Here is a 16,011-nt window from a genome sequence, read left to right on the forward strand (position 1 = left end):
TGTATGTCTGGAGCATAAAGAGGCAGTGATTTCACACAGGTGTGCCTTATGCATCTCACATCAAGAATTCCCTCTCTCTGGGAGGGAAGGAGCTTTGTCTGTTTGTTTGTTTTTTAATTTATTTATTTTGATTGGAGGCTAGTTACTTTACAATATTGTAGTGGTTTTGCCACACATTGACGTGAATCAGCCATGGGTGTACATGTGTTCCCCATCCTGAATCCCCTCCCACCTCCCTCCCCATCCCATCCTTCTGGGTCATCCCAGTGCACCAGGCCTGAGCACCCTGTCTCATGCACCAAACCTGGACTGGCAATCTGTTTCACATATGATAATATACATGTTTCAATGCTATTCTCTCAAATCATTCCACCCTCGCCTTCTCCCACAGAGTCCAAAACACTGTCCTATACATCTGTGTCTCTTTTGCTGTCTTGCATATAGGGTTATCGTTACCATCTTTCTAAATTCCATATATATGCGTTAGTATACTGTATTAGTGTTTTTCTTTCTGGCTTACTTCACTCTGTATAATAGGCTCCAGTTTCATCCACCTCATTAGAACTGATTCAAATGTATTCTTTTTAATGGCCAAGTAATATTCCATTGTGTGTATATACCACAGCTTTCTTATCCATTCGTCTGCTGATGAACATCTAGGTTGCTTCCATGTCCTGGCTATTATAAACAGTGCCGTGATGAACATTGGGGTACATGTGTCTCTTTCAATTCTAGTTTAGGAAGGAGCTTTTTTGATCAGTGTTTTGTTTCAACATCATTTGACTTTCAAAGTGGTCCCAGTCCATATGGTTAGGTCAGGAAGCAATCCATCATACAGACAGTGAAGTTGCTCAAGCGTGTCATGTGCCCAGTTGCCATAACACACATCACACACACATTAATGCCTCACATGATTAGGCCAGGTCAGCATATTAGTGGCCATGCACTCACGCCCAAGCATGCACAAAGTTCTTAACTGCATGCAGGTTGATCATGGATGCAGTGGGTGCACAGACTGTGCCAGTGTGTTCTATGGACATGTAACATCTGTGAGTGTAAAGTGCCCATGTGCAAGATACAGACAAAGCTCTGTGCTCACTCTAGGTCCTCACAGTACACAAAACATGTGTTTACATAGTCAGAACTTACAGTTATGCACATATGACACAGAATGTCAGGGCTATGTTCAAATGCCTTGGGATTTAATGAAGTCCCTAAAAGAATGCTGAAGGGTTTGGGTGTGGGGTGTCCAGTTCTAAACCTGCAGGAGCGGCTCCGGATCCTGGAGACACCCTACAACAATGAAACACAGGACCAGCTCACCCAAGTCCTCACCAAGCAGGAGAGCCTACAGCAACGGATGGACAACTTTATTCAGATCCCAGGTTGGTCCCTTCCCACTGAGCTGGGACTTTTCAGAGAGAATGAGAGTGGGGGAGCTGCTTGTGTGTGGGCAAGAGGGTCTTTAGACCTGAATTCCTTTCTTCAGCAGAGGGGCTTCCCAGACTCTGGCCTGCCATGAGACCCTGGAGGCCAAGAGAGGGAGTAAAGGCTGAATGAGGAGGGCATGAAATTACAGGCATCCTGGGTGGCTGCAGACAGATCTGGAGAGAGTGGTGTCAGGAAGCTGGGAGCCAAGGACCCTGTCCAAATGATTATGACATCCAAGAGCCGAGGTCTTCAGTAACCGTCCCAAGGTCAGGTCTGAGCCACAAAGCCCTCAGACCAGCCCAGAACGCTCAGGAGGGCAGGTAAAATGCAGAGCCTGGGGCAATTCCTAGGACCACTTCCAAGTGGCAAACTAATACCAGTCTGTGGCTGGAGAGAGGAACAGTGGGCCAAAGCAGGGACCATTGAGGGGCGAGGACATTGGACTTGCCCTTATAGAAGAGATGCCAGAAGGCACCCTGGCTCCTCCCACATGCGGGGATGCAGAGAGAGGTGGCAGACTGCCACACAGAAGGCTTTCCCCTGCACTTGACCCTGCAGGCCCCTCGTCTTGGGCTTCCAGCGTCCAAAACTGTAAGAAGTAAATTTCTTTGGTTAAGCCCCACCTCCCCAGCCCATAATGTGTTGTTATAATGGCCAGAATGGACTAAGACAGGACAAGCAGCCCCATCACATCCATCCAAGTCTTTGGAAGGCTGTCATCCCCAAAACAGTCCTAGAAAGGGAAAGATCTAATATGGGTGGCAGCAGCGATGGGTGCCATTTATCAGAGCCTGGGCACGCTTTCCATGTGGGTTTCCATGTGGCAGCCTCAGAACAGCCCTGCTTAACTGGTATATGAACCCTAGTTCATTGATGGAGACTTAGAGGCTCTCCGTCTATTTCCCCTTTTGGAGCTGATGCTCCAAACAATGAAAGGTCAGGCCCAGGGTCACTCAGCTAAAAAGGCAGTGCTGCTGTTCAAACCCAGATCTGTCCAGCTCAACCTCCCTCTGGAGCATCATCTACACAACTGAATTTTGCCTGCTGGGTGGGCCATGAGCTTCTTGGGGGAAGGCACTCCATCTTTTCTTTCTTCCACGCCGTTTGGCTGATCCGTGGTGCCCAGTGATACTTGTTGAGTAAATGATGATGTGAGAGGCACTGTCATCCTCACCTTGGTCATTGGGGCATGGTGTCTCTGCTCCTTTTCCTTAGGTCTTTCAGGTCCAAAGGGGCCCAGGGTGGACCTCGCCTTCCCCACCTGCCAGAAGCACTCGCAGAGAAGTCATAGAAACCGCCTCTGTCTACTGGCCCCATAATCCATTTTCCTCCTCCTTTTCCAGGCTACATTCTGAATTCCTTTTCCTTTCCAGGACCCCCAGGACCCCCAGGACCCCGAGGCCCACCAGGAATCAAGGGAGAGGCAGGTGAGCAGGGGCTGGGTGTGTGTGTGCCAGCCAGACAGCAGCCTGTCTCGGAGCAGCTGCAACACACACCCCACCTCGAGAGTCTGAACTCCGAGTGGGATCTGTGTATGAGGGAGGTCACCTGGGGTGAGACCCTACATGTCCTGGGATGCTGGGAAGTACCTGCTTCACGGAGGAGACACCTAGGTGTGGATGGAATGGTGAGGACAATCCAAGACTTGGTGCTCAGAGTACAAGCCTATGAGCATCCCTGGAGAGAGTCAAGCTCGTTGGCCCAGACTCCAGAGTTTGACACAACTGCCTTCACCACAGACTGGTTGCACGACCTGAGGAGCACTCCTTTACCTCTCTGAGTCTCAGTTTCTGTGTCTGTAAAATAGGATAAGAATGCTTTAGAGGATTTCTGGGAAGTTAAAATTATGACTCAAAGCCCATGATTGGCTCTGTTTTTTAGTCTGTGGCCTTAATATGCTCAGGTGCCTTACCAGTGGCCATGGCAAGGCTAGGATGTGGGGGCTCGGATGGCCCCTGGGGGAGAGGGGCTTCATCACTGTTACAATCCACTCTGCTCTTCACTTAGACTCTCAAACCTCCAATCCCCAGAGGGGTGGAGGCTGCTGAGTTGTAAAGATGCCAAGAAAGCTGTTACTGAAGAAAGAGCAGAATGAGAGGATTTGCAAGGAAAGGGGAAATAGACGGAGAGCCTCTAAGTCTCCAGGACTCCGAGACAGAAAGAAAGACACCACTAGTTGCAGAAGGGAAACTTGTTAGGAGGGAAAACTTTTTTTTTTCCAGGAACTAATTTTTGGAAGGATTTTAATAGAAGGGGAAATCCCAGCAGGCCTAGTGTTCTAAGTCTCCAGCAGGGTTTTTCTGGGGAAGGTTTTCAGAATGGAGCATGAGCAAACAGTAGGAGGAGAGTTCAGGGACCCACCCAGGCATACAATCACACATGCACGGTCGCACTAGGGCACCTGCTCACACGTGCACATATACTCACATGCATACACGCCCACACACGCACTCACATACACTCACCACCCCTACTACAAACTCATACACACTCACTCACTCAGCCTTCAGGGCCAGGGAGGGGCAAGGTCACACAGAGGGTGGTGGGTCACCAGGCATCCCAGGGGCACAGCGGTGGCCCCTTCTGTCCAGTTGAGCAAAGGACAGGATGGGAAAGCTGCAAACATGTATAACTGGTGGCAAGGGCAGACATGTCAGTGCTGGGAACCCAAAGAAGAAAAAGGTGGGAGATCCAAGTGGGCCCTGAGGTGGGCCTGGGTCAGGAGGGGAGACCGCTGGTAGTGAGGACAAAGGGGCTGATAAGACATCTAGAATCTTCCCTTGATGGCCCGCACCTGGTCTAGAGCAGGGCTTCTCGAGCTAACGGCCACAAATAAGCCGTTTGAGATGCTTTAGAGGCCGTGGAGGATTCAGACCCTGGAGGTGTTGGGGACAGGCTTTGAGAAGCATGGCCTGCTGCTCTGGGCACAACTGAGCAGCTCATACTCCTGGGCTCCTGGCCTCCCCAGAGACCAGCCTTTGGGTGGCTCTGGGCGCAGTAGTGGGATGGAGCTATGGAGCCAGTAGGCTTGATTGCCACTCCAGCTCTGGGCATACTCACCTGTGTAACTGGAGTTATAAGCCATATTACTCGGCTTGCTGAGATTTAACTTCATTTCAGCAAAGAATGGTAATTATAGTACACCCATGGTGGATTCATGTCAATGTATGGCAAAACCAATACAGTATTATAAAGTAAAATAAAGTAAAAATAAAAAGTTAAAAAAAATACTAATTAAATTATATGTGCTTTGCAGGACAGCTATAAGAGTTGGAAATCATGTTTTCAAACTCCACTACAGTGTAGGTAGTGTGAGTGATCCTGTAATGCAGAAAGGGATTTCAGTTCCTAGGTCAGAGAGATCTGGGTTGGAACATGGCTCACCAGCTGTGTAACCTCTCTGAACCTCAATTAACTCACCTATAAAAGGGGGGATAGTAATAACAACCTTCAGTGAGGATTGATTACAATAGGAATATAAGACAGAAGATGGGTGATACTGTAGCTGGCATGTGGGAATTATCTACATCAGAAGAAACTGAGGGTGCATGCCTTCACGAAGTGAGCCCTTATAGGGGACATGTCGGCCATCCTCAAATACTAGAAAGGTCCTGTGGAAGAGAAAATAGACTTTCTCTCAGTGGTACCCATCAGAAGAATGGAGGCCAAGGGGCACAGGTTTCTGGAGAATCAGTTGTGCTGAGGTAAGGGAGGAACAAACAGTTAAGACTTGGGGCTGCCTCACAATGAAACAGGCAGATGCGGGACTTGGGGAGAGGGGCTGCAGAATTCTTGGTGGAACAGAAGGGGGACCCTTGCACTGGGTAAGTGGTCGGACAGTTGACATATGAGGATGATTCCAAAGGTGGCCCTCCACAATTCTCTGTGGCCCAGACTTTCTCAAGGTGGCCCCAGCAGCCCCAGAGAGGGGATGAATGAGAGCCAAGCCTTTGCCTGTGGACTCTGAACCACACTGCTTCCCACCTCACACTCACCCACTGCCACACTCAGGCTCGGGGCTGGGAGCCCTGCAGCTGGCGAGAGGAAATGCATCGGCTTCACGTCTTCAGAAATCAGGACTCCTCTTCCCAAATTACCCACTGTTTGCCCAATCCACTGCCCCCAGATGGGGTTAGCAGACCAAGTGGGACCCGCCCCTGCAGTATTGAGTACTAAGGTTTTCCCCTCTTTGTCCCAGAAGATGGGTAATACCACTGTAATGAGGTTCCAGGGGATCATGTCAGTCTCCACTCCACCTTTAGCTGTGATGATGGGGAGGTTCTGAAGTCAGAGGTAGCTGTGATTCCTCAGCTGGTGCCAGATTCTGGTACTTTCACCAGTACTACTTTGCTTCTCAAGGTGGTCCTCTTTATGGAGACACGGAAGTCATCGCAACACACACTCAGGCCCACACCCGTTTCAAGAAACCTCATACAGGAACTTCCCTGGCAGTTCAGTGGTGAGGACTCCATTCTCTTGGGGTTCAGTCCCTGGTTGGGGAACTAAGATCTTGAAAACTGCGTGGGAGAGCAAAGAAAGAGAAAAGAAACCTCATACAGTCACACAGTTGCCTTATCGTGATGACCCTGACTGGCCCAGAGCAGCAGGGCATGAACAAATGCCTCAGGGAAATAATTCCTTGCATTGTCCTAGCCTTTTGGCCCTTCTGCTCAAGTGGATGCTCTGAAGGACGGAAATCTTGTTTGCTCTTTGCATCTGAGGCAGTTGTAAGGGACTTCAATTGTAATCAAGGTCTCTATGGCTGTTTTGTCTTCCTTCAAGGAATAATCATTCTCTAAGTATCCTAATCACCTCAAAGAATCTTGTTCTCAAGACTTACACCTAACATCTCTCAAATCTTAGATCCAGAGAGTTCTGTGCGGCAGTCGCTTCTTTGCCTCCACTCAAGACCACTTTGCTCACTTTCCTGATTCATTAGAGAGGAGGCCAGGGCCTTTCTGCGTTCTCTCCAGCTCTGCTGCTGCTGCTGCTGCTAAGTCGCTTTAGTTGTGTCTGACTCTGTGCGACCCCATAGATGGCAGCCCACCAGGCTCCTCCGTCCCTGGGATTCTCCAGGCAAGAACACTGGAGTGGGTTGCCATTTCCTTTTCCAAAGCATGCATGGGTGCTAAGTCGCTTCAGGCGTGTCCGACTCTATGTGACCCTAGGGACAGCAGCCGACCAGGCTCCTCTGTCCACAGGATTCTCTAGGCAAGAATGCTGGAGTGGGTTGCCATTTCCTTCTCCCTCCAGCTCTGAAATCATGAAAATAATGGAATAGAGCCCTTTAACCTAATTCCATCTTAACGAGCCAGTCCTGCCCCCTGAGGGAGTTGCTAGGAGTGGGGCTCTGCTGATGGTGGGACCTCACCAGGCTTCCTCAGCCAGTGGGTACCAATGAGCAGGCCCTTTATGCGTGGCTGGCAGGTTCGGAAAGGGGTTGTCGAGCCCTGCCCAGTGAGAAGCCTCCCTTGATTGATAACGCTCTGAGCAGCGGCAGGAAGGAGGAGGGAGTGACGGAGGACAGAGGAGAGCATAGACGGGGGCAAGCTCGGAATACTGATGCCAAGTGGAAAATGTGAAACCTTGGCCACCAGGCAAGCCTGTGTCTGAGCCACTGGCGGGATAAGTGCTGCTGTGATAATTTTCTCTCCATCAGCACCTCAAACTTCTGCTCTCAGCACTTCAAATCTGCTTTCTGGAATATTCAGAATTCTGTTTGCGAAGTTTAAAAAAATAGTTCTCCAAATTCAGGCACTGAAATAAGCCAGGCAATACTGATGGAGAGCTCAGCTTCTGGGACCTTCCACTTCCCATCAGCCAGGCCAGGTCCTCTCATCCATTTTTTATAAGTTTATGCCTGGTCTCTGGGCAAGGTGGTGTGCTCCTTGAGGGCAGTCATTGTATCTTCTACTTCTGGGCACCAAGGAGTTCAAGAAGTCTGAGTTTGGAATTTGAGTGGGACAGGAAGTATCAGAGTTGGATGTGGTGGCCTGGCTTGCCCTCCTCCCATGGTGGTGGTGATTGCTAAGTTGTGTCTGACTCTTCATGATCCCATGGACTGTAAACTGCCAGGCTCCTCTGTCCATGGGATTCTCCAGGCAAGAATACTGGAGTGGGTTGCCATTTCCTTCTCCAGGGATCTTCCTAACCCAGGGATCGAAACTGGGTCTCCTGCACTGCAGGCAGATTCTTTAACTACTGAGTCACCAGGGAAGCCCCACCCTCCCCCCATGTCTGACCACAACTTCTTGGTTTTTCAGGAAGAAAAGGAGACATGGGCATGAAAGGAAACATGGGCATGAAAGGAGACGTGGGCATGAAAGGAGACGTGGGCATGAAAGGAGACGTGGGCATGAAAGGAGACGTGGGCATGAAAGGAGACGTGGGCATGAAAGGAGACATGGGGGTCATGGGACCCCCCGGAGCTCGGGGGGATAAAGGTGACTCAGGAAAGCCAGGTTCCCCAGGTAAGAGTCTGCACTGGCAGGGCTAATGCCCTGTGGGTGTTCCCCTTTTGTCTCACAGGCTGAAGCTAGAGGGTAAAAATACAATCCCTAAAAATCCTTCTGTATTTTAGGATTGGCTGGAATTCCTGGAATCAAAGGTGATCAAGGTAAGAGTTGTAGGAATGGGCATCATTCCAGGTACCACTGTCCCTGTCTTGTATTTGACTGTAATATTAGCCCAGAGCCTCTGAGATTTTGTAAAACCTGGCCCATCCTTAAGAGGAACAGAGCAGCATTCAGAGGGCAGGCCTAATTGATATTCTTTTTGAGAGCTTCTCTTCACTCTGCTGCTCAGGCTTGTGAAGCCAGACGCTCACACCCAGAGTTCTGTGTAAGTCCATAAGCTTCAAACCCTGCAGCAGTGAATGGAAATAAATTAATAAATTGCTGAGACTGTAATTTTCCTCCCACTAATAGGGCTAGTTTAAGGCTTCTAAAGAGAGATCTTTTAAGCTGCCCAGGGAACATTTAAGATGTTAAGAGATGCATGTGCCACTGCAGAGAACAGAGGTGTGTTGAAAGCATAGGCAGCCAGGCCCTCTACCAACCACCCCCAGCCTTCTATTCACGACTTTGCTTTCAGGACCACCTGGAGTGAAGGGTCTTCCAGGCTTTCCAGGAGCTGCGGGATCCCCAGGTGCCAAGGGTGAGACTGGCAGCACTGGCCCCACTGGGCCGATAGGTGAGGTCCTGGCTCCTGTGGTGGGTGGGGGGAGTGATGTCTGGAGACCCACCCAGCCCAGCCCTTACACTCTCTGTGTTATCTGTTGTCCAGGACCACCAGGGATGCCCGGGAGACCAGGAGTTGAAGGCGTAAAAGGAAGCAAGGGGGACACAGGTAACAAAGGCTGTAGGTAGGTGGGAAAGTGGAGTTGCTGGGTGTCAGTGATGGACACGGAGGAGGACTACTTCCAAGCAGGGCCATCAGAAGAAGGCAGAGGTCTCCTGTGCTCTGGCCCCCGAAGCCTCTGGATTAAGAAGGGCACCTTCTTCTGCCAGAGCCCTTTGAGTCCAAGGCCCTATGGCTGTTTTTCTCTGCCCAGAGTCCATGAAGACCTTGAATGCCACTGTCAAATCTCCACTGTCAAACAGGAGGGGGGTGGGCACCTTGCTCGCACTGTCTCCTGGCCTGCCTTCCAGCTGTGCATGTAGAGCCCGCTCTCTCCCATTGATCTGAGGTGGGGCCCCAAGTGTCAGGGCTCTGGATTTGGGCAGCAGTTGTCAAAAACCCTGGTGGGCCTGCAATCCGGGAGACCTGGGTTCAATCCCTGGGTTGGGAAGATTCCCTGGAGAAGGAAATGTCAACCCACTCCAGTACTCTTGCCTGGGAAATCCCATGGATGGAGAAGCCTGGTAGGTTACAGTCCATGGGGTCACAAAGAATCGGACACGACTGAGCGATTTCACTTTGTCAAAAAACTGAAATTGCACATTCTCCCAGGGGGGCCCAGACTGAAAGGAGTGACCCACAGTTACCCAACTCACAGAGACTAGTTCATGAACCATCACACCAACTTAGTCAAGTCATAAGCTGTTAGGCCAATTTAGTCGAGGTTATAAACCATCCTACCAATATGGTCTGCTTTATAAACAACTGCTAACTTTGCTAGTCACTAAGTAAGTCCAGGCACCCATGATGGTCTAGAAAATCTGGTCCACTGGATAGTCTAGAAAGTGTTGGGCCTCCAAGACACATAAGACCTGGTTCCTGCCCTCAGACATGCAGGCTGGTGCAGGAGACAGGCAGACAGGCTGTTGTCAGATGGCGTCAGGCACACTCTGCTGAGTGTTTTACGTGGAGGAGTGCCATGTGCCATTTAGGAAGCCAGGTGCAGGCCAGGAGGTGTTGTGGCCAGTGCAGGTTGAGAAAGGGCTGGGCATCTTCCAAGGATGTCTGTGGACAGTCACGGCAAGTGCAGAAGGTTATACTTGAGTTAGGCAACCTGGATGCCTTCATCCAAGAGCCATGTTAGAAACCCACACCAGGGGCAGGCCCTCTCATTTTTCATTGATCAAGTGGTCAATGAATTGATTGATTTTTTTTTTTAAACAGATGTGACTTGACTCTGTCCAAATCTTCAAGGTCACAGTGGCCCCTCGTGTGGGTAGCAAAGTATAGCATCTTGCAGGAGTGATGGAAGAGCTGGAGCTGAGTCATAGAGGATGAATAGGGCTTGGCCAGATGGAGAGAGGAAGACATGTCTAGAGAAAGGGAACAGAGCAGGTGACGTCTTGGAAGGTGCGGGAGGGCTCTGTAGGTTGGCATCCCTTGAGTCCAGGTCTGGGATGTGGTGGAGGTTCAGAAAGCTCTGGCCAGAGAGCTGGGCAGGCCACTTTCTGAGCCTGGGACTCTGGGCCTTTGACCTTTGGGTTCCCCTGAAGGTTGTCAGGAGCCCTGGCAGAGGTGACTCCTATATACACTGTCCTTCTAACCCATCCATCTTCAAAGATGCTATCCTTTTCACAGATGGTGGGTCAGGGGCTCTGCTACCCAATCCCATATGGATGCCACCGAAGGCTGTCAGCAAAGTCTCGCCTTCCAGGCTCCATGTGGGTGTAGTGGTCAGGCGACCCCAATTTATTGTCTGCTTCTTTCTGGTCTTATACTTCTCTCTTCCCTGACCCCAGATCTTAGGATTTCTGATTATGAGGCCTAAAGATGTCTTACCCCTGAGTTTTCTGCTTGGCTTCATGGAGATGTTGGCTTTTCTCCCTCAGTTATAAATTTTGGGGGGAGCCCCTGCACCCCATCCCACCTTTGCCAGACTAGTGATTCTTGACTAAGCAAGAGTATGGTGATAAAACAAGATTTTACACACAGGCAGCACTGCACCCACGTCCCAGGTCCCCAGCCTGTGTCTCCCACTGTCCAAAGGTGGGGAATCTTCTTTGCACTCTGCATCCTGGGAGGATTTGAGTCCTAAAACTCAAAGAGCATTTTCATGATAGCTCAACAGGATCAACACTCTTGTTTGTTAGAGCTGCTTCACAGTAAGAGATGCAGCTAGGGTTGGAATCCAGACCTGGCTGACTCACCCTTGGGGCCTCATCCATTACACTTTATCATGCTGCCTTTTCCTTCAAGCAACCTGAGAGCACCCCTACCCCATCAGGGCAGTCTGATAAGGAGCACCTTCTCCCTCTACCCAAGTCCTGGAAGTCTCAGAGCAGAAGCTTCAGCAGCTTCTTCCACTCTTAGAAGGAAACATAGGGCTTTCAGACCCTGTTATAGTTCTTTGTTATTTACCCATGATCCCACCCCAAGATCCCACAGACACTTTTGGTTGACTGGGAATCATTTTAACTCCATTACCAAGTCCCCTGGGGGTGCTAGTGATAAAGAAGCTGCCCGCCAATGCAGGACACATAAGAGATGCAGGTTCTCTCCCTGGGCTGGGAAGAGCCCCTGGAGGAAGGCATGACAACCCACTCCAGTATTCTGATCTGAAGAATCCCATGAACAGAGGAGCCTGGCGGGCTACAGTCCATAGGGTCACAAAAAGTCAAACATGGCTAAAGCAACTTAGCACGCACACATGCATATTAGGTGGGCACCTTTATGGGAACTTCCATCAACCAAGCCTAGTGATGAATACCAAATCTGGAAAATTCTAAGGGTTATTCCTTAACTCCAGCTGCTCAAGTAAACACGATGAATTGCATTTTCAATTTGGGGTGTGTGATGATCATAATTTATTCCAAATTGCAAAGGTTTCCCACTCAAATCCAAACATTTCCCTGGATCAAGTAGCCAATGGTCTACATAGACAGCTCGGGAAGGAGTTCTCATGGGACCATAATCTAACTAGTTGTAGCCAGGGCTGTGTATCATCCTGAAGTCATGGGTTAATGGACTTTTGGAGAGCTCAGATTTCTGAAGTGGGAGAAGGGAGGGAGGGTGGGAGCCAGATCTTCTCATCATGGAAAGCAATTCCTATTTGTCAATGTCAGGATGTTGGTGTTCCCCAAGCTAGAGATGCTGCAGTATTTGTTCAGTTTTGATTATATCAAGGCAGTTTTTCAAATGATGTATTTCCCATTTTGTAAATAAAATCATCAATCTCACAGGAGAATATCCAGCTGCATGGGATTAAAAACAGAGAAATTATGGTCCCTTGACTCAACCTAGGTGACAGCTAGATCTCATTTTTGTGCATGTAGGCCCAGTTGCTCAGTTGTGTCTGACTCTTTGCCACCCCATGGACTTCAGTGACCAGGCTCCTCTGTCCATAAGCAAGAAGACTGGAGTGGGTTGCCATTTCCTACTCCAGGGGATCTTCCCAACCCAGGAATCAAACCTGTGTCTCCTGCATTGGCAGGTGGTTTCTTTACCACTGAGCCACCTGGGAAGCCCCATTATTGTGCATTAATTACCAAAAGAAAGAGGTCTGTTTATTATTAATGACACCTCTAAGCCAGGTACTCTCTTTGGGCCTTTACTCCCATAACCTTAGTGCACCCACCCATGCAGCTGAGATTCACCAAACCTACCTTACAGCTGAGGAAGTAAAGGCTCCCAGAAAGTAAAACCTTTCCTTGGGATCTCATAGTTAATATACACTGAGTCTGAGATTTAATCCCAGAGTCTGATTCCAAAATGGTGCTTTTCTAAATTTTGTTGTATAGAATGGCATAGAGTGTAGGACACAGAGAGATCAGAGTTGCCCATATTTTCCACCTCACAGTAGATGGGTCAATCCTAGTTTAGTCACCAAATTTTCCTACTGTTTTAAACACTCAATAACCACACTCCAACCCATTCTGGTGGAATATTTCCCCGTGTTCACACCCCTTGAGAAAGAGGAGCCATGTCAGATTAAAGATGGCAAAGAAGAGGCTCCTTCCATTCTGTTGGGAAGATAGATTGCATAGCTCATATTTAAGGTAAGACATTATCACTGAGAAGAAATTTTTCTAATGGTAGTTCCTTTCACCATTCACAAACCCCCAAAACTTGGTGTTTGCTAACCTTTGATCTTTCAAATGATTGCAAAATCACTTCACTTTGGGGAAAAAGAAAATCCACAACAAAACTAATTTTAGCTCTAAATCCTTTAGCCATTTTGGAAAGTAAATTTAATTTGGAAATAAGGAAGGGCTCACTTCAGCTTATGATCATGGCATTTCTCTTTCTACCTCCCCATCTCGTGAAATGATGTTCAGTTCAGTTCAATTCAGTTCAGTCGCTCAGTCGTGTCCGACTCTTTGTGACCCCGTGAACTGCAGCACACCAGGCCTCCCTGTCCATCACCAACTCCCGGAGTTCACTCAAACTCATGTGCATTGAGTCAGTGATGCCATCCAGCCATCTCATCCGCTGTCATCCCCTTCTCCTCCTGCCCCTAATCACTCCCAGCATCAGAGTCTTTTCCAATGAGTCAACTCTTCTCATGAGGTGGCCAAAGTACTGGCGTTTCAGCTTTAGCATCATTCCTTCCAAAGAACACCCAGGGCTGATCTCCTTCAGAATGGACTGGTTGGATCTCCTTGCAGTCCAAGGGACTCTCAAGAGTCTTCTCCAACACCACAGTTCAAAAGCATCAATTCTTCGGCACTCAACTTTCTTCACAGTCCAACTCTCACATCCATACATCACCACAGGAAAAACCATAGCCTTGACTAGACGGACCTTTGTTGGCAAAGTAATGTCTCTGCTTTTGAATATGCTGTCTAGGTTGGTCATAGTAGAAGCAGCCAAAACATTTAAGCTCCAAAATCCCAATCTGATAAAAATTTCTGCATCTCAACAGTACTAATGTCTAAAACATAATAAGAATCTGAATTTTCTGTGTCCTTTTATGTTTCTTTGGAGACTAAGCCAATGTGCCAATAACTTGAAATCTAGTTCCTTAAAATCTGTATTTTAAGATGTGTTTTACTTTTAAAGTAGCAAAGAATAATCCATAATAGCAACTGAGCATTATATCATGAATACAATTTCTCAGCTAATTTCATTCCCCATGTATAAGTATTGAGTTAATCTAAGAATTTGTTAAATTCTCCCAACTCATATTACTAAATTGCCACAGATTATTCCTCATTTTCCTGTAAGTTTCTTAGAGACATCTGTAGAAGTCTACATGTGTCCCAGTTTGGGGTTCCCTATCTACCATCTGACTTCTTATCATACAACTCTAAGTTGTTCGTTAATAAATTAACCATAAGTTTGCCAGGCTGCACTTAGCCTGTAAGTTGGGATGGTATTTAAGGAAGTTTCCCAATGTACTGGAAATTTCTACATTAAATCAGAGTCAGTAGGCCTGTGTGTTATGTTGGACTTGTCATCTAGCTAGGTGATGATAGGTTGATATTGGACCTTGCAAGGCCTTGGTTTGCTCCTCTCTGGAGTATGGGGAAAGGTCTAGAATAATACCCAGCTCCCTGACAATTCGCCAGCATTCTGGATTTGAAACAAGCAATTTTCCCTGATTGAAGGGAAAGATGTTAGGCAGAGCACCAGCTGAACATGAAACAATACGAAGGCTTGTGCTTTTCAACTAAACTATTTTCTTGGGAGAAAATTATGTCTCTAAATAAGCACCTTGCAAATAAACATTTGGGGCCCTTTCAGCTTGAGCCTGTGACACCCAGGGAATCCTAGTTTGCTTATGGTTAAGAGGACAAACAGCATTCCTTCCCTTGCCGTGTAGGCTTACAACACGCATTTCTAAACATGCACTTCTGTTTTTCAGCCATTTCTCCTTCTCCCTGATCCAATCAGGATATCACCTTGAATTATAGCAAAGTAATTACTAGTCCTTGGATCCATGCACAGTAACTCAGTGAGCACCCTCTCAGAGTCGAGGGAGGCCTGGAGAGAAATCACACAAAACTCAATTCCAGTGTTCTCCCCTTGAAGAGGGGAGTTATGAAGATAAAACCTACACCTGTTATATATCTATTTATACCTATTATACATTTCTTAGAGGGCATTTTATCAAGGGCCAGTGGGTTCCATGAGAGTTCAGCCAGGGGAGGGGGTCGTTGGTTCTTTAGAGACAGGAAGTCTTCTTGGAGGAGCTGAGCTGTGAGCTGGTCCCTAAAGACTGAGTGGGATGTGTTTAGGGAAGTGGTTACTCAAACCTTGATTCCTGGACTAGCAGCGTCAGCAATACCTGGAAACTTATTAAAAACACAGAGTCTCAGATGCCCAAACCAGATGCACGGAATCGGAAACTCTGGAGTGAAGCTTAGCAAGTTGTTTTTCGTTTGTTTTTAGAAATGTAAGGGAGGAGTGTTCTTAAATCTTTTTATTTATTTATTTATTTGGCTGCGCTTGGTCTTAGTTGTAGCATGCAAACTCTCAGTGTGGCATGTGGGATCTAGTTCCCTGACCAGGGATTGAACTCAGGGCCCCTGCATTGGGAGCTCAGAGTCTTAGTCACTGGACACCAGAAAAGTCCCAGAAAGTTTTTAACAAACCTTGTACAGGTGACTCTGATGTTCACTGTAGTTTGACTACTCATTTAGGAGTAAGGAATGGCCCAAGGCTACTGAAAGTCTTTGGAATCCAATGGAGCGCCCATGTGAAACTCCAGGCGGGAGTAAGCTGGCACGCTGGTAGAACAGGCAGCCACAGTGCCCAGTGGAAGGCCAACCCTGGTTCCCAAATCTAACTTCACCACTCCCTCTCTGTGTGACCTGGGATAAATCACCTCGCATCTTCGAGTGTAGATATCCTCCTCTATAAAAAGGGAAATGGCACAACCTAGCAGGGCAGCTGAGAGATGCATGTGAAGCCCCTGACAGAGTGTCCAGCACAGCGCATTCAGGAGCAGATGCTTAGTCTCTAAGAGGTGAGGGGCTGGGGGAGGGTGTGAGAAATGAGGTGGGAGAGTCAGGCCTCGGGGACCATGGACCTAGTGAACCAGGGCTTACCTAGGGCTCCTGTTTGTACAAGACATTTGTTGTTTGGTGCTTTGGAGCCTTCTTAGGTAGTGGGGAGGCAATCAGGAGGGATCACAGTGTGAGGTGGCTTCAACCTTGCCTCTAGGGACAGGTTCTTAAGGTAAAGATTTGTGCAATATGGCATCCTTTAGGATGAGACACAGGGGATCAAGAGTCTAGATAT

At 48.2% G+C, this 16,011-nt stretch overlaps 1 protein-coding gene across 2 annotated transcripts in view; it reads left to right on the forward strand.

Moving 5' to 3' along the window:
• MARCO (macrophage receptor with collagenous structure) overlaps positions 1–16,011 on the forward strand; it is a 37,711-nt gene that overhangs the window by 15,136 nt on the left and 6,564 nt on the right. The window contains exons 3-8 of one of the 2 annotated variants that reach the window (XM_004004749.5): positions 1,254–1,385; positions 2,805–2,858; positions 7,695–7,901; positions 8,012–8,047; positions 8,524–8,622; positions 8,716–8,778. In XM_004004749.5, coding sequence (XP_004004798.3) covers positions 1,254–1,385; positions 2,805–2,858; positions 7,695–7,901; positions 8,012–8,047; positions 8,524–8,622; positions 8,716–8,778 — 591 coding nt within the window. The remainder of the gene's footprint in view (positions 1–1,253; positions 1,386–2,804; positions 2,859–7,694; positions 7,902–8,011; positions 8,048–8,523; positions 8,623–8,715; positions 8,779–16,011) is intronic. The other variant, XM_012139905.4, reaches the window with a different exon arrangement.

Source organism: Ovis aries, chromosome 2, assembly GCF_016772045.2.
Source record: "Ovis aries strain OAR_USU_Benz2616 breed Rambouillet chromosome 2, ARS-UI_Ramb_v3.0, whole genome shotgun sequence".
NCBI lineage: Eukaryota > Metazoa > Chordata > Mammalia > Artiodactyla > Bovidae > Ovis > Ovis aries.